The 25,539-nt window shown below is 40.5% G+C and overlaps 1 protein-coding gene across 1 annotated transcript; it reads left to right on the top strand.

Moving 5' to 3' along the window:
* Positions 1–5,354: 5,354 nt before the first annotated feature.
* znf831 (zinc finger protein 831) lies at positions 5,355–21,118 on the top strand. The gene is made up of 5 exons (XM_039663354.2): positions 5,355–5,499; positions 5,620–5,813; positions 7,142–11,280; positions 15,268–15,467; positions 17,354–21,118. The coding sequence occupies exons 3-5, from the start codon at positions 7,188–7,190 to the stop codon at positions 17,984–17,986; spliced, it is 4,926 nt and encodes a 1,641-aa protein (XP_039519288.2). The 5' UTR covers positions 5,355–5,499; positions 5,620–5,813; positions 7,142–7,187; the 3' UTR covers positions 17,987–21,118.
* The last annotated feature ends 4,421 nt before the right edge of the window (positions 21,119–25,539 follow it).

Raw genomic sequence — 25,539 nt, 5'->3', positions numbered from 1 at the left:
TGTGCCTCCCCGAACTGGTCCCAAATCAGCTGGACCGTCTGGGGATGGAGTCGCCATTCGCCGGAGATAGGACGGACCCGTGACAGCTCGTCGGCTGCCAGGTTCCGGTCTCCTGGAATGTATACTGCACGAAGGGACCTCAGGTGCTTCTGACTCCATAACAAGAGGTGGCAGGCGAGCTGCGACAACCGGCGTGAGCGTAGACCCCCCTGGTGGTTGATGTACGCTACTGCCGTGGTGTTGTCTGAACGGACAAGCACATGTTGACCCCTGAGCAACGCTCGAAAGCGGTGCAGGGCCAGACGTACTGCCAGCAGCTCGAGGCAATTGATGTGCATGAGGCGCTGGGGTCCTGTCCAGGAACCCGCGGCTGCATGCCCAGTGCACATGGCACCCCAACCCGTGGTAGATGCATCCGTGGAGACAACGAGATGCCTGGAAACCTGCTGAATAGGGACGCCGGTCCGTAAAAAGCTGAGGTTCGACCACGGGAAGAAGGTTCGGCGGCACGCTGGAGTCACTGGAACTCGGAGCGAGCCGCGATGCCATGCCCACCTCGGGACTCGATCGCGAAGCCACAGCTGAAGCGGTCTCATACGAAGCAAACCGAGCGGTGTTGCGGCCGCGGATGCCATATGCCCCAGGAGCCTCTGAAATAGTTTCAGTGGAGCCGCACTCTTGCCCTCGAACTGTCGAAGACAAGTCAGCGGTGAGTGCGCGCGCTCGTTCGTGAGCTGCGCGGACATGGCGACTGAGTCTATCTCCATGCCGAGAAAATAGATCGTCTGCACGGGGCAAAGTCTGCTCTTTTCCCGGTTGACCCGAAGGCCCAGACGGGCTAGGTGCCGGAGCACCAGGTCTCTGTGTTCGCAAACCTGTTCTCGAGAGTGTGCCAGTATCAGCCAGTCGTCGAGATAAATCAGGATGCGAACCCCGTGTTCGTGAAGGGGAACCAGGGCTGCCTCGACGATCTTCGTGAAGACGCGAGGTGACAGAGCTAACCCGAAAGGGAGAACCGTGTACTGATGCCTGGCCTCGAGGCAAACCGAGAACGGTCTGTGTCGAGGCAATATGGAGACATGAAGTACGCGTCCTTCAGGTCGATCGCTGCAAACCAATCCTGAGGCCGAACGCATTCAAAAATGCGTTTGGCTGTGAGCATTTTGAACGGTTGTCGATGGAGAGTACGGTTCAAAATGCGCAGATCCAGGATCGGTCGTAACCCACCGGTCTTCTGGGGACAGTGAAGTATGGGCTGTAGGACCGGACCTCACCTCGGCTGGAGGGACCGTCTCGATTGCACCCTTCGCCAGCAGTAGCCAAATCTGATCGTTCTGATGACGCAGCGGGACAGGTCGGGGAGCTCTAGCCGGGCTCCCAGGAACTGAACCAGTGGAGTCATGCGAACCACAGACGTCCCCCCGGAGGGGCAGCGGTACAGGGAGACCGGCATGCGCACTGGAGTTACCCTGTACGGATGCACAGTCGAGCCCCGTTCCCCGACAGAAGAGACCAGGGTCTGTTCTGCCGGGGGTCTGGCGATAGAGGGGGAGGGGAGTAGTGTAGTCGGGGGATGACACATGCTCCCATCCGCACCCTCAGAGACAGAGAGGAATGAACGGGGCGACGCACTGGACGTCGTGCACGCTCATTCCAGTCTGTGTGCTCAATGATAGTGTCAGCTTTTCCTCAACCAGCTCAAGGAGCTAGCTAGAACAAAAAAGATTCTCCACCGGCCCTCCACCGGGGGAAGGAGGGGCCCTGCTACCGCCTCCTGAGAAAAACCATGAAACTATCACTGAGCGGCCCACCTCAGGAACATCGCTTCGTCTGGCGTTAGCGGGGCACACGGCCTGAGGGGGCTGAGACGCTTACCTGTGGCCTCCTCCGCGACGCGAACCGGCTGAAGGCTGCTGCTAGGGCCGCGTGGGAGGGAAGGGAGCCGCAGGGGGGCGTCCTCGGCGGCGAGCGGGCGAAGGCGTCAGAGCCGACGGCTGGGTGGAGGCAGGCATTGCATGCCATTGGCTCGTTTTTAAATACTCGAAGAGGATTGGCTTTCTATGCGAAACCCCCAATCTCCGTCACTTCTGACGTAACTCGAAGTGACTACGAAAGGGAACTGCATTTTCTACATGCAGTATTACTTCTAAAAAAACTGCAGTAATTTTTTGTAAGTAGTTTCTACCTTTTTTCTCATTACTGTAATACTACAGACTATTGAAGCAAACTGCTCATTTTCAATTGTTATGTTCTAAAAATGTAAATCAATCAAATGAATAATGTCACTCTTTTCTTTGAAGAAAATATTACTTTGTATAAAGTCACAGAAATTGTTGAAACTGTAAAGATGAAAAGTTTGTATTTTCTGTATTGGTGTTTGATGCTAGTGTTTTTCCTCTCAGTTTGTTCAGAGAGACAATGTGTGTTATCTCAGTGAGGGTTGTGCATAGTGTTGTGCACACTGAGCCTGTTTGTGTGTTAAGAGTTGTGTTCAGGTGACTGTTGGTAATGCAGACTGTAGTTAGAGTTTTGCACATTTAGCTCCAGTTGTGCTCACTGTCGTTTAGCAATTGAAAAAAACTGTAAATGGCTGATCATTACCGTAAGAAATAGCTGATTCCAATCTCAATCAGAGACATAGCCAGATGTTGAAGACTTTCCATTACATGGATATACACAATAAAAAGGCACTGTTTGGATTAGTTTTGTTCAAAGCAACACAGAACCAAAGAAAGGAAAAGAAAGAAAATGCCTGGACGATGGAGAGGACTAGTTTGACCAGGCCAAGGGAATGGGAGAGGGAGAAGGTGAGCTAGGGGAAGAGGAGAATGCGTGGTGCTGTTCAAAGAGGAGTAAGAGCTGTTGTTACGGATGAAATCAGAGCCACCATCATAGACCATGTGATAAACCATGGTCTATCATTGAGTGAGGCTGGTGAAAGAGTCCAGCCTAATCTCAGACGGTCAACCCTTGCTTCCATTATCCGGATTTTTCAACAAACCAACAGGTAAGTCATGCATTTCATGAGAGGATTTCTTTCTGCTTGGAGGTAGAAAGTTTATGATCATCGGTCTCAAGACCAAATGTGGATGCTGGCTGGAGTGGAGAATGGGTGGATAAGGCATGCCAAGCATTTCTATCCAAGGTGCACTGTATAGCAAGAGACAACATATGTGATGTAGACGAGAACATGTGGCCAAATGCTGAATCGTATCGATTAGAACAGGACTTTTTTTCTGTAATTTTGTTTTATTTTTGCACACTTTATACCAAAGGCCATGTATGTTTTTCTTTTTTTTTCTTTTTTCTCGGTTTTGTTGATCACTGACAGCAATTTCATATTGCTAATAAAGCCTTTACTGCAGTAATTCTGTCACTTACTGTTTTTTATTCAGTTGTACATTCTATAAAGTATTGATGACTCCTTCATATTTAGATATTATGTTGTACACATAATATCTATCTAATGAACCATGAATTCATGGATTCATGGAAAATGGATTTCATGCTGTATGTTCTATACAGATAGAACTGAAACATGACAAGTAATGCACTTTTTGAGTGCATGTGTTTTTATGAGTGCTAGTGTTTTGACCAAATGATTCAATTTTGAAGCAGGTTTACAGTGTTTTGATAGAGTTAGTGTATATAGAAAAAGATTTTTAGCGTTTTGAAATGTACAGTTTGTATTTATTTAACAAACTGTGGTTTTGGTCAGAAAAATAACTATTTGGCTAATTGTGTGATGTAGGTGTGTTGCTGTGTTAAGAGTTTAGAAAAAAAATATTTTAAGAATTAGCAAACGCTTCTTAGCAATTGAAAAAAACTGTTATTGTATGTTTGAATCAATTTGCAATGAAGAGAAGTGTTTATGAAAACTGCCTTATATGTGTAACTTATATAGTTTTATCCAAACAATTCAGCTTTTATTTACAGTAAGTGTAAATATTATATCTGGGAATATAAATCAGTTGATATAATAGTTCTCTGTATAGTTTGCAGCATTATTTGGGAGAGATTTTTGATCCATAAGAAGAAACAAAATATCGGTATCGACATTGGCCGATATCATTCTGAATAATCGGCTATAGTATCAGCTGAGAAATTTCATATCGGTGCATTACAAAATGGTATATTTATATTAGTGCTGTCAAACGATTAAAATATTTAATCGCGATTAATCGCATTAATGTTATAGTTAATCACGCATTTTAATCTGTTCTAAATGTCTCTTGATTTCTTTTTGTTACAATTTTTTCTCATTTTAATGCTCTTATCAACATGGAATAGTGGATTGGCTTGCTTTGTGCAAATGTTTTATATTGAAAACAACATTGGCATACGTTTCAGTTATGCACATCTGGGTTTCATGTTACATCTTCGATTGTTTATTGTATGTTTATTACATTATTTAAGACAGTGTGTGTTTGTGTGTGTGTGTTCTCATAATGGTGTTTGTGTGCAGGGAATGACAGCTTGTGGAAAGGCTGCCTGTGATGAACTTCTTCATGATTCTTCTTGTGGCTTCCTCTTTTACCACCTGCATGGTGGTTGTCAGTATGTCAAAGGTGCAAAATAATATAATAAATATTTTAGTATAATAAATAACTAATATATATATATATGTGTGTGTGTGTGTGTATCTAATGCAAAGGGAACAATGCAAGCTTGTGCAACAACGGCATTATCCTGCATTTTCAAAAATATTAACATTTCTAAACAGGTAGTTTTGCTTTGAACTGCCTGTTATTCATTTATATATATCATTTATATATATATATATATATATATATATATATTTTTTTTTTTTCATTTCTGATATAATGCCAATTGCACGAGGAGCAGAGAGTGTAGGCCAAAGCAATTTATCACATAAGGATAATACAATCAGATTTTATTCCTCCAGAGGATTTGCTTTCGCTTTTGTTTACAGGAAATAATGAGGCCTCCACTGCACTGAGTTTAAAGCACAGATGGTTGCTAATGTACTCTCTGATCACTGGGTGCCAGAAACAAGCTACTTTTGATGAGTATCGGCTAACATTTCATATCAAAATATATAAATACGTACATCATTAAATGTTACACCACCACGATTTCTGTTACACTTCTCCTTTGTGTGTGGGTGTATGGTTTACTGGAGGAGTGAGAAAAGACAGAAACAGAAGTCAGGTATATGCTGCAAACATATGTGTGTGAGGGTGCGTGCGTGCATGTGAGTGTGTTCTGTTTTAGGTGGGTCTGCATGTTCTTGGCACTTCCTCTTTTGAACAGGGATTTTGTTTGTCAGTTCAGTTGTTATGTTTTTTGTTCTTTTTTTGCTGCTCTAGTCTCTCTCTCTCTCTCTCTCCCTCCCTCCCTCCATCTGCTCTCTTCTCTATCTGCTGTGTCCATCTCATTTAGTCTTTCTCTCTCGAACTCCATTTTGCGATATGTCTTCACTTTGGTTTGGGTTCTTTTATTTCAAAGTGCTGGCACCCTGAACTTTTTTTTTCAATGGTATTGGGAGTCACTTCTCTCTTCCTCTTTCACTCTCTCTCTCTCATGTACTTTTTACATTGTGTTGCCACCGTCATCCAGTCACATTTGCATAAATGACGTTTGTATTTCCTCCATCAGCAACAGAAACGACAGTAAGAAAACTAAAGAGGGAAGAGGAACCAGGGGCCTTTGTGTTGAGAGAAAGTGCCACAGTCACAATCCGTCTGTCCCTCTCTTGCTCTTGTCAACTCTTCCAAAGGTGGATTTTGGTTTCCACGTTTTGGATTTAATTGGACCACCTTTAGCTGCTGCAGTGTCACCTTTAAGTTCTGGTGAGTGACACAAGATGATCTTCTACATTGTGTTTGATGAGCTTGATAGGAATATCTTTCTTTAGCATAGTGATGTGACATATAGGACACAGACAAAGGGATGTGAACAATACAAATAATAGGGTATTTAAACGTAACTTCTGCAAGTAATCAAGGATGGAAGGTAATGTTAAGGTGTATTATTTTAGTTTATATCATTTGAAGCCTTGACTTTTAGCTTGTTTGTATATATTTTCATAGTGTGAATTAACATTTGTCTTAAATCTATTCTGTAAACAAACAAGTATTGTTTCAAGTGTAATAATGAATACATAGAGACAGGTTTTAAAAACATTATTTAAAAAAAAGAGAGAGAGAATAAGCAGAGAATATAACTTTCATACACACTTTCTGCTAATGTCCTAGTTATATGTTTTATTTTATTTTTAAGTGACGTAGTTACTATATACACTTACTATTAGTTAGAGTTTTTTTTTTATAAAAACAGTAAACTATGCATAATTACAAGTAACTAACCCTAATCCAAACCCTAACCGTAACTCTATAGTAAGTACATTTAGTTAATTAATATTACTCAGTGCTATCTGAGTAACTACAATGTAACTATGTCACCTTCAAAAAATGTGTAACTATTTTTTTTTTTTAATAGAACAGTCATTTTAAAGGCGGAAATATCTCATAACCCAAGCATTCTTGCATTCATGTGATACAAAACTAAAAAGATTTAAAAAAAAATACAAAAAAAAAGGTTAATAAAGTGGAGCTTGTTTAACAAATGTGTGTCCTCACATAAATGTGAAAATAATCTGGTCTAGGTACAGTAGGAGGTCCTTGATTCTATCATTTTTCTAGAAATGAGTCACAACTTTACCACCGCTGTTTTTTGCTCATACTCCTCTGGTGCTTCTGCAATATGCAAATATCGACCATGTGTTTGCATTAAATAGACTTATATCCTTCTAGACTTATAATCATAGCCATCTTGATTTATCTTCATCACATTTTTACATTTCAATGATTAACTGATCAGAGTAGAATACGACTGTTGTCAAATGTGAACATTCTACTAAACTGAGCAAATTCAGTCAGTTGTTTCAGCTGGTGTACCATTTTCTTTTGAAGTCCAGAATTGCCTGCCTGCTCTGAAACACGTTTTGTAGCTTCTACCCACTCACATGATGGTAATCTGTAATAAGGTGTTAAATCTAGGTTTCTTTAGCTTGCCATCACCTGCATTCCAGTTCAAATAGGGGAAGGAATTATTTGATCCAGAGGAGTCCAAGCCTCATGAAAAATAATAATAATCAAACTGTTTCATTTTTTTTTAGGTAATTAGTGATCTCCGTCTCCCAGCATCACAAGGGTTGTGTTACCATGGCAACTAGCAAGCAGAGCTTTGCTAGAGCTACCGAGCCTCAGTGTTCAGTGTCTGCACGGAGAGAGAAGGAGACGCGTGTTCAGGCCCCTTTTACGACTATGTATGTCCACAACGTTACTGCCCCTGGCCTGCAGACATACCCTCAGGCCCAATCTGGAGCCTTGCAGGATCCGACGGTTCTACCACTGTTCCTGCCAGGGATGTGTAGCAACTCGACTCTGCCCTCTCTGACACTGCATATTGCCAGCAGGGCTGCTTTGCAACAACAAAGGCTAGTGGCTCCAGCAACCTCGGCCAGACCAAAGCCTAATGGGAAGCATATTTGCCCACACTGCAGCAAGGACTGTCTGAAGCCCAGCGTGCTCGAGAAACATCTCCGTTGCCACACAGGAGAGCGACCGTATCCCTGCACTACCTGTGGCATTTCCTTCAAGACGCAGAGTAACCTTTACAAACACAAGCGCACACAGGCACATGCACGCCTTTCCAGCGAATCTGACAAAGGCACTTTCAGCAGCCAGGAGAGCGTGGAGAGTTCGAAGGACAGCTGCACCAGTCCATCTTCGGAGATGAATGGCGGAGATGTAAAGAGAAGCAAAGAGGTTTGTCCTGTTGTACCAAGTCAGGCAGACTCTACAGTGACTGGCATTGAATGGGCATTGCGTAATGCTGCCATGGTTGGATGTAGCACGACACCAGCACTTCAAGAAAAGGTCAGTTCTTTGAGGAAAACTGTGGAGTTTTCAGTCGGCATTAAAAATAATCCTGCGATCCAACAGACAGGTGAGGACGGATGTACTTCGTCGATTCCAAATCGTACACCGCTTCAGAGGCAGGAGGCTTTATTTTCCAAACCTTGGGATTCGCCCAGGTCTCGGGGAAAATCTCAAAGCCACGACAGTACAGACTCTGGCTTCAGTGATGGCAGTGAGCAACACTTATCCTGCAGTCCTGGAGCAAGTTTGCACGATCACACCGTGGAATCATTGAAAGAAACTCCAATGGACCAGCAAGAAGCAAGTGCATCCCAGACTCCAGAAGACGCGAAAAGCAAGGTGTCTGTTCAGGAGAAGCAAAAGCTGGAAGAACGCATTTCAAAGCTCATATATGACAACAGTGTGCTGGTGGACAATAGACAACTGGAAAATGTGCGTCCAAGAAAGACAGTATTGTCAAAACAAGGAAGCATTGATCTTCCCGTGCCGTACACTTATAAAGACTCCTTTCATTTTGAGATTAGGAGCAACAAGCACATCGCAAGCTCTCAAAATCAAGACAGACGAGGTGGAGCAATTCTTAGCTCTGCGCCAACACAACCCTCCACTTGCACAGATCACGCACCATTAACACGAAGCAGTTCTTTACCCTTCACTATGGGTGTCAAACCCACTGATGGAGCAATGAATTCAAATCTTAGCAGAAGGTGTAGTGCAGGGCAGGTTTACCCATTAAGATCATTACACCAGCATGCACAAGGTCATCGCTCACTCGTTAGGCAGGTAGCGGTAGATGGTTTGCCTCCAGAGAGATCCCCTGTTGAAAGAGGTAGTGTAAGCAGTCTTAGCTCAGATGGAGACAGCACTGATTTAGGAACGGAGTCATGTATAAAAGGAAACAGGAGAAAAGCCAAAAAATTTGACTACACAAAGTGGCACACTTACAAAGGTGGGACATTTAGGAAACTCTACGATACTGAGAAAGACTATCCACTAAAGATGAAAAAGACTGCATCAAGCTCTGAACAAGCAGAGAGCCTGGAAACTCAAATTAACCAACAGAGAGACAATCGATCCGTGTCTCTGAGCTTTACTTCCGGTTCTGCTGTGAATGACCTTAAAGTGTCATATGCCAGCTTTGAGAATAATAATGCAAAGGGGGCAGACACGGAAAGGGATGAATCAGCAACACAACACTTGGATTGCCGTGTCCCATCAGAGAGGAAGAAACAGCGCACTGGGAATGATGTGAAAATGCCCAGTATTTCAGATCCAAGAACTGGACAGGCAAATGGAAATATGAGTCAATCACTTCTATCAACCTGTGCGACGCAGACTTCCATCACAGTTCCAGCACAAAAGGTCACCATGGAAAATCTCCACCCGCAGGGAAGCTTCATACAACAGCTCTCAAATCCAAGTCAGTTCCTTGGTAATACACTTTGCTTCATCAGTGTAAGTGGGACATCTGGCCCGCCATCTGGTTCTATCACCAGCTCTACTGTCCTTCAAGCCAAGACCAGCTTTCCTCCAAAGTACCAGCTGAAGATCCCGTGTTCCACAGATGGAGCGTCGACTTCTTCTTCCGGATCCACGTTAAAACACAACACTTGTTCAACCATTCCAGCTCTCACGCAAAGCCGTCAAACTACAGTGCAATGCCATCTTGAGAACAGTTTATTATCTTTAAACCAGAGTCAGGGGGCTTCAATAGTCACAACCTTTGACCAGAGCAATCAAGATGTATTGTGTGCGACAACTTCAATGCCTATGTCATCGGTTTCCTGTTCAGGGCTGAATCACACAAACAGTTCATCCAAAGTCCTGACACAACTTCAGTCTACCACGCCTACACTGTTTTCTGCTACGCTACCTCCACCAGTGCAGAAGCAAGTGCCTTTGTTGCAAAGCAACTGTGCAACAGGTGTGGTGGAAAGCCAGTCGACAGTTCCTGTATCGTCTGTAATGCATTTAACAACCTCAGAGGACTCTCAACCTGTCGCATCAACAAAATCAATGTCAGCAGGGATTTATTGTTCTGAAACTGGACTACAAATCTATCCTCCACCAACAATTCAAAACCATCCTGCCTCCCCTGTGAGTGAACCAGGAAAACATAGTGGTCTCACAGCAGACACTAAATCCACAGTGTATGAGAGTACGCTAAACAGCACTGCCTCTATAATGGCCACTGGGTGTGACTTTCAAGGGTCCCAGTCTGAAGGAAAGGTGATGGCACTAGATGGCTCAGCACAGGCTCAAAACACGTTTTATGTACGAACAGCTGACCTCCAGATCGTCATGCAGATCATATCCGATGAACAGTTAGCACTGATAGAGCCTCACATTGAAACAACAACTTCACTCACTTTAACAAACCATACATCACTTTCACAGGAGTTATACAGCAATGATGTGACTAGTCTGTGCATGGAACAGGTAATGGTAGATAATGGTGAGGTGAGAAAAAATAATACTTCCAATTGTCGTGAATCGGCCAGTTCTGGAAACAAAGCAGAAACTGTTAATAGTTTAAACTCTCAAAATGCTAAAAGTTATGCAAACGACAGCCCTCAGTTTGTGTCATCTTGGTCACATCCACAGACAAAGATTCATCTCACAGCCTCAGTGGATTGCAATAAAAATGGAGAGTTGTATGAACCACAGAAGATCCCTGAGAATCCCCAGGAGAGAAAACCTGCTGAGTTTGAGGTTATTGCAGAGTCACATTACAAATCAGTGGCTGGAGACGATCCTCGTTCAGTGGACAAGAACGATTCTAGAAGAGAAAATTACAAAGAGGCCGAAAAGTGTTCTGTTCGTTACCCAGATTTGGTTAGCTCCTCTGAGGATCAAATATTCACAGAGATAATGGAGCCAAATCACGTTCAAACGAAGCCAGTGGAGCCTAATGAAACAGACCACCTCGTGTCAGTCACGTTATCAGAAAATGCTGAGAGGGTTGAAACAACTGAGACAACTGCACAGCTCAGAACTTGTATTTGTGAGAAAAAGACCTCTATCGCAGAATCACAGCAGATGCAAAACGTGATAAACTCCAATGAGCCTAACAAGCCATACTGTGGCAACTCAAATTTAGACACGAGGAAAATCAGAGCATGTGACACAGGTAAGCTCAGCTGCGCGCATGGGACCCTACCGACGGAAACGTGTGGTCCAGGACGAACACCTACACAGTATGAACTCCAACAGGCCTTTGCTCTAGGCCATGGTGACTTTGTGAATGACACGCACAGTCAAATAAAAGCATCATGCCCAATGGACAGGACATCTAACGTTCAGAGCATTCTTGAAGACAGCACCAAATGTGGAGATGACCATACACACCATGCCAATCCGGAAACATTTACAGGTGGGATCAAATAACTATATATTTCTGTTAGGTAATATTGGCATGCTGTTTACAGTTCTTGCATGTGGGAAAAACAACAACCATAGACTCCAGCTAACAGGGAATGCTCTCAGAAGTTTTCTCAAACTTATGAAAAAAAATCTTCAGATAACATTAATGGGTAACACTTTATAATAAGAATCATTAGTTAACATTTGTTAATGTATTTACTAACATGAACTAACAATGAGCAATACATTTGTTACAGTTTTTATTAATCTTTGTTAATGTTAATAAAAATACAGCAGTTTGTTCAAGATAGTTCAAAGTGCATTAACTAATGTTATCAAATACAACCTTTGATTTTAATGTTGAAATGAATATTAACTAAGATTAATAAATGCTGAAGAAACATTGTTCATTCTTAGTTGGTTAATGAACCTTATTGTAAAGTGTTGCCCATTAATGCAATGTTCATTCAGTGTTGTGGTATTTAATGTTCTCAAACATTTTTCATCATACATTTTTAAATGTTCAGAAAACATTTAAAGTAACATTTTGCAAAACATAATTTTTGATAGTTCAGAGAACATTAAGAAATAACATTTTCATTAATTTTGTAAAAGTACAGGGACCATTAGCAAAACATTCTCAGAACAAATTTCTGGGACATTATAAATCATAAACACTGATTTCAATGGATGTCATAACATTTTCTCTTCACAAGGTGGCGACAAGAGATCAAAACTTCCCATCTCTCTGTTAATAGACAATGCTTTATGACAGACGAATATTGTCCAAGCCGCACAAACAGTTCATTTGCATTATGTCAAGTCACATGCTTTTGTCACATAAGAATATTACCAAAATCATGCAATCATTTGAGAAACGTTCAAAACCTTGCAATTAAAGTAGTAAAAAAAAATAATACAATTTACAGAATAAAGAAAGAAAACTTAAGAAAAGGATGCTTGCATGATCGAGCATTGATTACATCAATTTAGAGCTCCCACATTTTAGTAGTGCCTCCTCAAATTGATACGCCAGAGACATCTCAGATTGGGATGCAACACTACACATTAAAATAATTATGTGGTTCAAAAGGACAAAGCTGTCGAACCACTCACATGTCTTGCATACTCAAGTCGTGCAGCGATAGCAGTTCTCAAGCAGTAAATTCAGTAGGATCACCAAGATTTTAGTGCGAAAGGGTGAATCTAAGGTGAACATCATTAAGTTGTCATCACATTCTCTGCGGCTTTTTCCTGTCCTAACCTTTGTAATCCCGACGTATTCCTTCACTGACCTGATGTTTCTCTTATTAGAGTCACTTGTTCGAGGGAAACATTTGATCCCTGTCTAAATAGCTCTCGTAAGAGAATCCCTTTCATTAGGTCACAGGTCACCACCAATTAGTCATAGTAACAAATATGAAGAAGGTCAAGGGTCGATCAGAGAGGCTTAGAATAAACAAAACATACAGCCGTTCTAATAAGCTTCTTTGTAAAAAAAAACATTCTTTTCTCAAAGCTAAAGAAAACTCACAGAAAAAGTCTGAATGCTTCAGTGTTGAAGTGAATTGTCGATTTGAAGTTGATCTACAGCAATCTTAATCCTCCGACTAGTCTTGACTGGAGTGGATTTGATTGGCCAGATGTGTTCAGGGAATAGACAGGGTGCTCGGTAGATGGTCCCCACCAGAGCAAGACCCAGAGGTTAAAATGAGATTGTGTGCCGGTCTTTATTCCAGACAGCTGACAGGAAACCTAAGAGCCAAACGTAGCCTCCTTTACTGAGCAATGCTGCGCAAGAGTTCAGCCAAACCAGTTCCACCCCAGAGAATCTAACCGATTGTTTTTCATCAGGACAATTGTTTTTATATCTCCACCACCATAATATATAGTAGCATGTGTTGGTCGGTGTGCCTTGATATACAATGTGAAACTGTCACGTTATGTTTTTTTCTTCATTTGGCTGACATTTGGTTTGCGATGAGGCATAAATTCCAGGAGGCTGAATTACTGTACATATGTTTTCTGGCTGCAACATTTGTATTCAGAAAATCAGTCTGATGTTCAGTTTAAAAGAGATTTCTGTGACCGGTTTATTAGTTTTGGACGAGATTTTCGTTGCCGCAAAGGCAGCCACTAGGCATGTGTGCACCTAATTGTCATGTTTTTAACAACGTATTAAAAGTAACACTTCTCCCATATCACTATTATACCCTCCCATACTCTAATGAAGTGAATTTGTCAATACTTGGAAATGCCTTTAAGAATTGACATTCAATCAAATTTTGAGGAACCAAAAGAAAATGCGGAGCCCCAGCTTCAAGAACAGACTTTAAAGTAAGGGATACTGTATCCAGCCGGATGTCTGATATCTAATGAAAAAAACCCTGACAGGGTGATCAGGATCAGGTCTTCTTCAGCCTAAGGGGTGTTTATTCTTTATTTTTATTTTTTGTATTCACAATTTAGCATGTAACACACACATATTACATACACACACATATTCTACATAAGTAAATAATTAGACACAAAATATAAAGCTTAGTTGAAATATTTGATTAGGTCTAAGCTTAAAGGATTAGTTCACTTTTAATAAAACTTTTGCTGATAATTTACTCACCCCCATGTCATCCAAGATGTCCATGTCTTTCTTTCCTCAGTTGAAAAGAAATTAAGGTTTTTGATGAAAACACTCCAGGATTTTTCTCCTTATAATGGACTTCCATGGGGACCAGGTCCAACCGAGGTCCAAACGACAGTTATAACAGTTACAGATGCAGCTTCAAAAGTCTTTAAACGACACCAGACGATGAATAAGGGTCTTATCATGCGAAACGATCGGTTATTTCAAAGCTTATTCCAAAAATGTAACTTTTCTAAGGACAAATGCTAGCCTTTCTCCATTCTGTGAGGCGCGTTTGCAACGTCACGTAATACGTAATTACGTTCAAAAGGTCACGGGCGACGTAGCCAGAAGTACAGAGTCAGAGTGTTTACAAGTTGAACGCATAGGTTGAACGTGAAAACTAGCTCAAACACCGTTTACAAAAAAGGAATTAAAAGGTAAAACAACGATGTCGGACGATTTTGATTCTGTACTTCCGGCTACGTCGCCCGTGACCTTTTGAACGTAATTACGTATTACGTGACGTTGCAAACGCGCCTCACAGAATAGAGCAAGGCTAGCATTTGTCCTTAGAAAAGTTACATTTTTGGAATAAGTTTTGAAATAACCGATCGTTTCGCATGATAAGACCCTTATTCATCGTCTGGTGTCGTTTAAAGACATTTGAAGCTGCATCTGAAACTGTTATTAACTGTCGTTTGGACCTCGGTTGGACCTGGTTCCCATTGAAGTCCATTATAAGGAGAAAAATCCTGGAATGTTTTCATCAAAAACCTTCATTTCTTTTCGACTGAGGAAAGAAAGACATGGACATCTTGGATGACATGGGGGTGAGTAAATTATCAGCAAAAGTTTTTTCAAAAGTGAACTAATCCTTTAAGCGGAGAGAGCAGTTTCTAGCGCGGCAAATTCAAACTAGGCGGACATTTAAGAGATGCGGTTTACAGTCAACACTTATTACACAGCATTTCACCACATCAATAATTATGGAGTTAAGAGATATTGATTTCAGATTAAACTGTTTTAAAACCGCACCTGTTTGTATCTTATAATCCAAAAGTGTACAAAACAATAGTCACAAAATGGTGGCAGAGTGTTTGTATGAAACAAGAGAGAGAGTCCACGATACTGGATAACTGTACACAAAATATTGATTTGACTGAATTGTAAAATTTTATTAGCTCACCAAATGCAAAACTTCCATGAAGAAAACCCTTTCCGAGCGTATAGCGCTGATGACTTCAGGTGATCTCTTTTTAGAAGTTGTTATCTGGGGATAAGATACCGCTGGTTGGCACGATTGACCAATCAGAATCAAGTATTCTGTGTAAGCGGCAGCATTTATTAATTCTGTTATTGGTCTGCTCTCAGGGCCTGGGGAGGATGATACCCTCAAAAGCCTGAGGTTTCAGAGGGATCCTGGGACAGAGAGCAAGGAATCGATCCCCAAAGACCCGAAGATTGGAGGTAGAGAAGGAGAGAGACCGAGCACAGACATAGCTGACACTGAAAACACACACACCTTCACATGCCAAGGCTGTGAAGACAATGGAAAACAGGACAAAAGAAAGGTGAGAGAAAAGAAAGAAATGACGTGACACACCAAACACTGAATGTGACATCTAGGTATATACAGTCATCCAAAATTTATTCCGACACTTTGAGCTGATCATGTTTTGTTGAATTGTATTTTTTCTTTAATTGCTAATGCTCTTTTTACACACAGATTGAACAACATGAAGCATTGCTTGGTAATTGATTGAGCTAAACTGGTATTATATATTTGACAGCTGACTGATAATTAACATAACTGATGTGTGTTCGTCCTAACAGAAGGACGAACAAAACCAGTGAAAAATCCACTTCTCTAATTATTCCGAGTTTATATTTTAACTACCATTTTCTAAACCTCATATTTTAACTACCATTTGTCTATCGTGCAACTGTGATAATGTGAGAAATGTTGAAGGTGTCTGAATACATTTAGGTTTGACTGTACATTCTGTGCCTGATTGAGAGGAAATAACAGTCTATATTCATCATACAGTAGAAAAAAGGAAATGAGCATATACAATCCATAAACAAAGCAACACTTTCTTACCATTTTGATTATGATGTTGATCAGTTCCAGACGTCATCATGTCGTTGTGAAAATATGATGATCGTTATAAAAGATGAAGATGTAAAATTATAACAGCCTATTGTGTCAGACAGTGTTAGAGAGCGGCCGACAGCATGACCCAGCCAGCCCTAAAGTATACTTAGGTTTTCTTATGCGTACAGTCAAACACATACACCCAAATCACAAATCACATACTTCCCTACTATGTAGTAGGTGAAAAACAGCATGTGACAAAATAAGTATGTGTGAATTCAGCAGTACTCATTAAAGAGCAGGAGAAAGGTCCCCGGAGGATCTACTACTTCTGCTGAGATTCTGAAGTGTGCATATCCCATGAGGCCATAGGAGAGGATTTACTATGACTGTGAAGCAAAGCAACTGACGCTGGTTGAAGATTTTTATCGGTCATAACTTATGGAGAGAAATTATAGCGCAGGCAATGGACAAAGATGAAACGTTCTAGAGCACATTTGTCAAGCCTGCATTCACTCTTATCAAATGGAGTATACTTGAAATGCTATGACTGTGTCCATAATCGCACAGTCTCATGAGTAGGTACTTATTTTGAATAAGTGTTTTTTTTTTCCGATTAGTGCAAAACAAATTAAAGGAGCTTTTAATTTTAATTTCAATTAATCATAAATTTCCCCTGGTCTGTCACTAGACATTAAGAAATAATGTTAATTTAAAATACTTATATCACTGACAACAGCAGTCCAGCCAGGATATTGTCATTTAAAAAGTGAAGTTGAAGCCCTCAACTGATGTTGATGTTGTCATGTTGTGTTCTGATGCGCCACCCTCCACCCGTCTATCAATCACGGAGTCAGTAGTATTGCGGCATTCGGGTTGCCAGATCTTCTCTTGTTACCACAGCTGCAGATACAAACATGTCGGAATCGGATAAAACCAACGAAACCAAAAAAAAAAAAAAACCTCGATATGAATCCAAAATACTTAGTGACGAAGTCCGAAATAAATAATTAACAGAAAACAAAACTCACTGTGTAGGACTCGTCACTTGCCATTGGAAGCTTCTTGTAGCAGCCTACGTTCCTGCTGGATCCTGCAGCATATCTGGCAACCTCGAGTCAAGGGAGAAGGGGGGATACACCGTTTTGCAAAAATTTGAAAGTGATTGCAGTACCAGTTTTAGCCACAATCTTGCATGCAGCTCCTTTAAATGCGCATGTGTGGCCTGCGTATTCAAAGTAGGCACAGTTACAAAACCGTGCGTACTATTCAGGGGATGAAATTGTGTCACACGTGTTTTGTCATTCTTTGTGGGCTTTGTTAAGGTAATATGTAGTAATTTTGTGTTTCTTTTGACAACAGGAAAAGGCCATGTCTTGTGAGGAACATCAGAAAGTGTCCTTCAACATTTCAGAACCACTTCAGCCTGAAAAAATCAGCGATTCAAACAATCCAGAAGCGTCTGTTTGCACAGACATCCTTTCACAAACATGTCAACATGAAGGGCAAGGGGAATGTAACAACAACACCAGCATGGGTGAATATTTGGGGAACAGCGCTTCTCAAGAGAGCCAACAGGAGACATCCACTTTCAGTCAAACATCCAGACAATCAGTGAATACCATGCAAAATGAATTCCAAAAGGAAACGCAGTCAAGGGGTTCGATGATCTATTTCATTTACTCAAAAGGCTCTCAAGTTCAGATGCACAAAACTAGTGACACACCTGTATCAGTCAGCACTTTGCAAAATAACTGTGGCGCTTTGAAGATTGAGTCTGTCAGTACAAGTATTACTTCATCATCCAGTAGTGGGCCCAGTTATTGCAATGCTTCAAATCTAATGTCCAGTCAAGAGCCGCAAATATGTCCCCCAGCCGTACATAGCAACTCAGCAGAGCCTAAACTCTTCTATTTAGGCAATAGTTACCTGGAGCATGAGGACAGTAACAGCAGTAGTGATGATGAGCAAAAGCTAGTCATTGAACTTGAGTAAGGTGTAAGTACACACAAACAAGACAAAATCAACCCATTCTCACCTCCATGGTGTCCGATCCGGCCACTTGTCCAAGAAGTCCTTACATCTCGACCGATAGGAATCCTTTAGCGGCTTACATTGAGAAACCTTTGCTATCAGTGGGTTGACATGTAAGTCATGGTAATTTTATCATGAAACTATATAATGGGGTATCATTTTGTCATCATAACATACTGTATGTTGTGGAAGCTTGTTTCTGCCACACAATAAAACATTTAAAAGATAACTGCGACTTTTTATTTTAAAATTGCGAGATATAACGTCAGAATTGCGTAATATTAAGTCACAATTCTGACTTTTTCTCTCAATTGGGAGTTTATATTTTGCAATCATCACTTTATAACACACAATTGCGAGTTTATATATTTTTTTTCAGAAATGTGACTTGAATTGTGAATTCATAATTGTGATTGAATTGTTATCTTTTCTCAGAATTGTGAGATTTAAACTCGCAATTGCAATTTATATAGTCCAATTCTAAGAAAAAAAATACTTTTTTCCTCAAAGTTTATATCTCACAATTCTGATTTTATAACATCCAATTACGACTTAATATCACTCAATGCTGACTTTATAACTCACAATAGCGACTTCATATCACACAGTTCTGATAAATAGTCCGAATTGTGAGATAAAAAGTTGTAATTACCTTTTTTATTATTTATTCTGTGGCGGACACAAGCAAAATAGTATGTTGACGTTACAGTGAGATACAAATTCAGATTAACAAAAATTCATTCATAAAATTGCCACTATTCCAAGTCTTCCCAGGCCAAACAGTTGCTCTGCACGAGGAACATGCCCAAAGTTAATCATGAAACGCTACCACAGCCTTTTTTTGGACCGATTGCATCATGCTAAATTTCAGATTTAGCTTTTAAGTAAAATGTGAATGTGTTCACAGAGGAGGATTTTCACCCATTAAAAACTTAAGTTTCAAATGACATCTGGCCCAGTAACTGGCAATAGCATGCATATCAGGGCCTCATCTGGGCCAACTATGGTTCATATGGCTCAGTTCCGTCAGTGGCAAAGATCACATGGGCTATAGGTCATGGGTTTGATTCCCAGGGAAAGTGAAAACTGATTGAATGCAGTAAAAATCACTTTGGATAAAAGCCAAATGTACAAATGTTTGTAATTTTTACATTTTATATTGTGGAAAAGTGGTTAGGTTTAGGGTAGATATGAGGTTAGATATGAGGCAAAACTTTTTCAGATACAGGAACAACTGTCGTTTAGAATTACAGTAAATGCACAATCAGTATATAATAAATCTTTAGATGGAAATACATTGGAAAACCCCACATTTTAGCAAGCAAAATGATCTAGCTTTGTGATCATTAAAAAATGATTACTTTTTTCATCACTGTGGGAGTACATTAAAAGATGTCTCATTGCAGCAATGAGCTGTTGGCTGTGTCAAAAAACACGCTTTTGGCACCTGTATATCTTGGACAAACTGTAGTATTGACTTGGGACTGAGAATGAGTTGCAAACACGCAAACACAACTCAAGTGTCGTTTTTACATCATGTTAGGATTATTGAATTATTTCGCTGATAGATGAAACAAATTGTAATTACTGCATTCTGTCTGTACTTCCAGGTGTACAGTATATTATGAACCAGGTCAGATGGGCTAGTGTAGAAGGCCCGCCCTTAGTGCATAAAGTGCAATCTGATAAATGGGAATCGTATGCCGTCGTGCACAGTGTGTGCTGACCACTAGAGCCCAGGTTCCCTAACGTATGGAGCAAAGATAGCAAAACTATCCAACTATCTTTAGAGGTGGCGATGGCACATACAGTGGATAAGACACATGAATTTGGTGTGAGAGTCCCAGTTTTGAATCCACTGTGAGACGCCAATGTGTCCCTGAGGAAGGTTGCTCCAGAGGCGTGCGACCTCTGACATATATAGCAATTGTAAGTTGCTTTGGATAAAAGCGTCAGATAAATGTGCATGTAAAGTTAGCAAAATGTTTTCTCAGATATGCACAGGCAATCTTCATTATTGTGTTCATGCCAAGCGGAAACCTTCCTGTCTCTCTCTTGAAACCAACGTGGAATTGACTTGAACTGCAATTCATTGACTGGCCGCTAGAGACAGGCTAAATCCCATAGACGTCCATGTTACAATGGCCAACTTTACAGCTGTAATATATATATAATTTTGCCCTATTTGACAACTGTGAGGAGGGTGAATTTTTTTATAACTCATAATTCTAAATTATATTAAGCCTGAAAGTTCTGCAGAATTAAGGGCGTGGCCACTTGATTGACAGGTGGACTGCCGCTGCTGTTACTACTAGCCGTTGTTACGTCTCTGCTGACTGTTAGCATCACGTCACCTCAGCTAATCTGCCTTTATGCCCATTTCAGTTCATCTGGAAGTGGTGACGGCCAGCTACGAGTACGACCACTTTGTTTTTCAAAAAATGCTTTTCAGAAACCAACCCGTGACGTCACGGACACTAAGACCGTCATTTTTTACAGTCTATGGTTCAGACCCACAGGTGCATCCAGGTGCATTTGATGTAAACACTAAACACCCAGGCAGTTCCTGCATCCTCACGCTATACCGCCCATCAACACTGATTCATCCTGCATTTCACAGCCCTAGGAGTTTCAGCTTTTACTCTGGGAAGGCACCTGGAGAAAGCACGCAGTGAGATGCACACGATCTTCTCGTGTGCGCGATCACTTCATGTGAATCATCATGTCTGAATAAGCGTAAAGCCTTGGCCCAGTAAACTCTCACAAGGGGGTTTCACATAGATCAGTCATCGGTGTGTGCAGTGAGTCAGACAGTGGGAAGCCAATGACAATGTGACTAAAAAGACTTTTATTCATCATCGTACACTTTAACCTTCCTGTTCTGTCATCAGTTGGCTGATGAGTTGCTGCCATAGACAAAGGCATTTAATGGACAATGGCTGAAATTATGACCCTTGTGTAACCAAGTAGTTTTAAACGTTTTTGAATTGAACATGCTGATATACTGTACATTATGTGCTTTTTGATGAGTTAATTGAATGTAAAATCCAAATTCCTTATGCCTAAATTATATTAAAGTCATATGGTATGGTATATATGCCTTTACTGTACATTCTTAAAATTATGTTTGCCATGTAAGAGGGTAAAGGTCAGACCAGCTCCATGATTCATCTCAATAAACAGCAGTACGATTAATCAACAATATTATAAATGTCAATACTATTATAAAGCAAAGTGATTACCCTGCAACACCTTTAAAAAAACATTACATCACAAATCCTTTTTGAAAGTTATCGTTTTTCTCAAAACAAGTTCAAATCTCTTAACAATATTTCAAAATTAATTTCTTGTTCATATCAGATTTGAATTTCTTATTGCTTTAAGAAAATTGCATGTGATTAGGCATACATGTTGTCTACAATTTGCTCAATGACTAAATGCACATAGTGTTACCGGTCTGGTTGTGGCAAAAGGACATAAATGCAGCAGTCTTTACATACAATTTACGATACAATTTATGTTTGATTATGTTCCTGAAAATGACGATCGTAATCTAGCTCTCTGTGCTGCGCATTTTACGGAAGACAGCTTCCAGAATCTCCACGAATTCCATGCCGGATTCAACAAGAAACAACGCATTCTCACCCCAAGGCGTCACCTTTGACCATGCTTCAATATTTGACGTTTTAGGCGCCCTTTAGCGTCACTTACATGACGCGATCCTATGGTATCATCTAACTGACGCTAAAGGAAAGCGTCAGTTAGAGGACGCGGTTAGGTTTAGGTGTGGGGTGGGGGTAGGGTACACGCGATCCTAGGGCGTCATCTAACTGACGCTAAAGGGCGCCTAAAGCGTCAGATATTGAAGCATGTCCAAATGCTTCCCAAGGCGTCAGTTAGGTGACGCCTTGGGAGTGAGAATGGGCTGCAAGAAACTGTTACTAAAACATGAAGCAGTTTCAAATTTAAAACCAGAGGCAGCAGTTGTTGGGCCACAACCTGTAAGTAGGCTAAGACTTAATCATTTTAAATCTATGCATGTATAATTCCGTAGCCTTGTGTTTTAGTTTTTTCAATGCCAGCGCTGGCTTTATTGCCACTAGGCTACTAGTTATGCTCTTTTGTGTCTACGACAAACGCATACAAACATTATGGACCTGAATTTTGTATAAGTACTAATGTTGTAAATGTATTTTTCATGTATATATGCTTTATGACGTTATTTTCGATTTGATCAAGAACGTAAATACCAATGCTGTTTGTGTTTAACATTAGTAGCCAGTCAGTTGCTATTGTTGCCAGTCAGATGCTATTGTTTAAACGTGTATAAAGTTAAAAAATGTAGCAAATTATCATTCAGAAATGTTTAGTAAGAGCCGTGTGTGGTGAGGTTCTGCTTGACTCTCTTCATCGCCGCTTTCTCGGTCTGATTTTGCCTCAAACTGATACTGCAGTTCGACACATATTTACATCTGGACCGGAGCTCATGGCATGCACGTTTCGCCCGTAAAGGTAATGGGCGATAACCTTCCGGACAACGTGAGCGACAGTTTAGCCAATCACAACACACCGGGCCAAACTAACCAATCTGAGCCCACTGACTGTTTCTGAGGGAGCGGTTTCATAGACTCAGGAAGTCGACCGGTCGTTCGAGGACAGAGGAGAGCGCGGCTGACAATAAAGGTGAAGTTTATGAAAAATAAGACTTTTTAAAAAAGAAAAAAACACAAATACATGTTATATTGCACCCCATAAACACAATCATGCAAATAAAAAAAGCAGTCAACCCCCCTTTAAAACAGCTGAGCAACTGTTACACAACTAAAAATAAAAGTTTACTTCCTTACACTTTTTGTGTGTTTTTAGCAAATTACCATGAGTCATCTGATTCAACCCTCAAGCAGTTTTCCTATAAAGAAAACAGCCCAAAAACAGTTAAAGTAATGTGGTAATTTTCCTTGTTTAAATGGAAGATTGCATAAGCAGTGTGTGAGAGAGGACAAGTTTTCAGCTTTCAGTAGTTTGATATACAGTATATAAATCTATCTATCTATCTATCTATCTATCTATCTATCTATCTATCTATCTATCTATCTATCTATCTATCTATCTATCTATCTATCTCTCTCTCTATCTTTATATATATATATATATATATATATATATATATGAAGAGTTCAGATGCAAAAGCCTCTAAGTGCCATTTGAAATTTTCTTCTAAAATGATCATTTTCATCAAGCTTTTAAGTTTAGTAATTTCACGTAAATTGCAATGAAGATTACCTAAAAATTGTCATTTACTGTAAGTGAAATTACTGGGCTTAAATATGCAAGCTTGATAAAAATGGTCATTTTAGAAGAAAATTTCAAATGGCATTTAGAGGGTTTTGCATCTGAACTCTTCATATATACATATAGAATCTCCAATGTAAGGATCCAATAGCCTGAAAGCACTTGTGAAAATGCTGACATAATAGGCTATATAAAAAACATATTTAAAAAGTAAATGTCTGTATGTTTTTAAGCTTGTGCACATAGGCGGAGTTTGACATTCGAGCCAGGGGGGGCAAAAAAAAAAAAAAACATGCTAAATAAACACATATTTATTTTTATCCCAAGAAAAAACAGTAAAACAATACACTGATATTTTATTGCCTTTATGTCATTGTAAACAGCTAGAACTTCGCATTAACAGCCACTTCGCGTCGCATCTTCGTTAGAGGATCATGAAATGTGGACCACTTTTGCACTGTTAAAATATTATCTTCAACCTTAAAGTTTTCTTTCCTTTTTTCAAAACACATTCTGGCAATGATAATGATTAAAAAAAACTAGTTCAATTTCGCATTTATACTTCATGAATCATTGAAAAAATTTTAAGACACGGGATTAGGCTACCTATTGGTTTTGATGAGGGGAAAAAAAAACTTTACGAGTGCGGATTAGAACCTCGAACCTCCCGAGTCCTGGATCTGGACCATGTATACACGAAAAAGGGAGTATATGCTTTATATACTCGCTATACACATGAAAAAAGTGCTATACTCTGACATTGTGCTCATTTTTATTTATGCAATAAAGGGCGTATATACTTTATATACTCACTATACTCGGACATTGTGCTCATTTTTATTTATGTACATCAGGAGCTACAGAACATCGTCTTTCAAAACATGACCGACTCGAAAGAGAGAAAAAGAATGAATGCTCCCAGCACTTGTGAAAATGCCCTTTCGAGTACGTCTCTGTCCCCAGCACATTTCAAATTGACGCCCATTTATCGCAGAAAAGCTTCTCTCAGAGTTAGATGACACAATCGACCGAGTGAGCGATAACTTAAAGAGATTGGGGTTGGTAGTTTTTTTACAGCTTTTTTAAGAAAATGCGATTACCCGTTTCAGCCACCGGGGGGGCAACGCTCCCCCTGCCCCCCCGCAAACTCCGCGCCTGCTTGTGCATTGTCTTTTTGGCTAAATCTCTGTTAGTTTTTAGTGTTAGTTATCTGCTACACATGCAACTCATTGTTTTACTCAGGAATTTTAAGCCAGAGTGTCTGTGATTTCTCCCTCTTCATGACCCCTTGGCCCAGGATTTCTCTCACTAGAGAGACCGTGGAGAGGAGCTGGAGCAAATGAGCATCTTCATCATGACTGAGAACATTAGTACAGCAGCCAGAGCAGACAGCGAGAGACTGCTCATACTGAGCTTTCTGCCTGAAGTGGAAACAGCTTTGTTTCCGCAAATAGGATTGATTATATTTTCCTCATGGTTACATTCTGATCACGGTTAGAGAACCAACCACAAAAACTACAGCGATCACCCCTTCATGAAACCCCCAGATAGAAAGTCAAGTCACCCTCATTTATATAGCGTTTTTTACAATACAGATTGTTTCAAAGTAGCTTTACAGTGATAAGAGGAAATTAATGCAACAAAGATTGTTTTCCTTTGTTAAAATCATGTTGAAATCTTGTGATCATGTAAAAATCCAAAATCATTAGTTATTAACTTAAGTCTATGCGCTCAGTCAGTCATGGCTTAAAGGGAGCGTTATTGCCAATCTAAATAATACTTTTGTTTGACTACGGCAACTGGTTTTGTCCAAAAACGCACAGTTTTTTTTTTTTTGGCAGTTGTGTCTGTTCGAGGTTGAATCACGTTCTCACCACAAACGACCCGCTCGAGAGTTCGTTTAAAAGCGTTGCGCAGCCGAGTGCGATTGCTGCATTCACACCACCCCAAACGAACCGCACCAAGGGGGAAATGTACTGGGGTGCGATTCAACCGAACTAAATGAGGCAGGAGTGAAAGCACCCGTGCTGGTTCATTTACTCTGACTCAGGATACTGGGAAGTAGAAACGGCAATGCCATAAAATAAAAATTGCTTTCATAGCCAAGGGCTTACAGTATATGAATTTGAGGTGGTGCTGCATGGAATTTGGGCTCATTCATGTTAATGGGGGAAGTGCTGGATGAGCTTTAAAGGTCACCTGAGGTAAACCATTTCAAAAAC

This window comes from Pimephales promelas, chromosome 21 (genome assembly GCF_988280905.1).
Source record: "Pimephales promelas chromosome 21, fPimPro1.hap1.1, whole genome shotgun sequence".
In the NCBI taxonomy this organism is placed as follows: Eukaryota; Metazoa; Chordata; class Actinopteri; order Cypriniformes; family Leuciscidae; genus Pimephales; species Pimephales promelas.
This window is presented reverse-complemented; position numbering and strand designations above follow the sequence as displayed.

Excerpts from the sequence above, each read along its gene's own strand:
- znf831 (XM_039663354.2), top strand. The coding sequence starts at position 7,188 with ATGGCAACTAGCAAGCAGAGCTTTGCTAGAGCTACCGAGCCTCAGTGT. Across the intron at positions 11,281-15,267 it reads CAATCCGGAAACATTTACAG|GGCCTGGGGAGGATGATACC; the intron begins GTGGGATCAAAT and ends GTCTGCTCTCAG. Across the intron at positions 15,468-17,353 it reads GAAAACAGGACAAAAGAAAG|GAAAAGGCCATGTCTTGTGA; the intron begins GTGAGAGAAAAG and ends TTTTGACAACAG.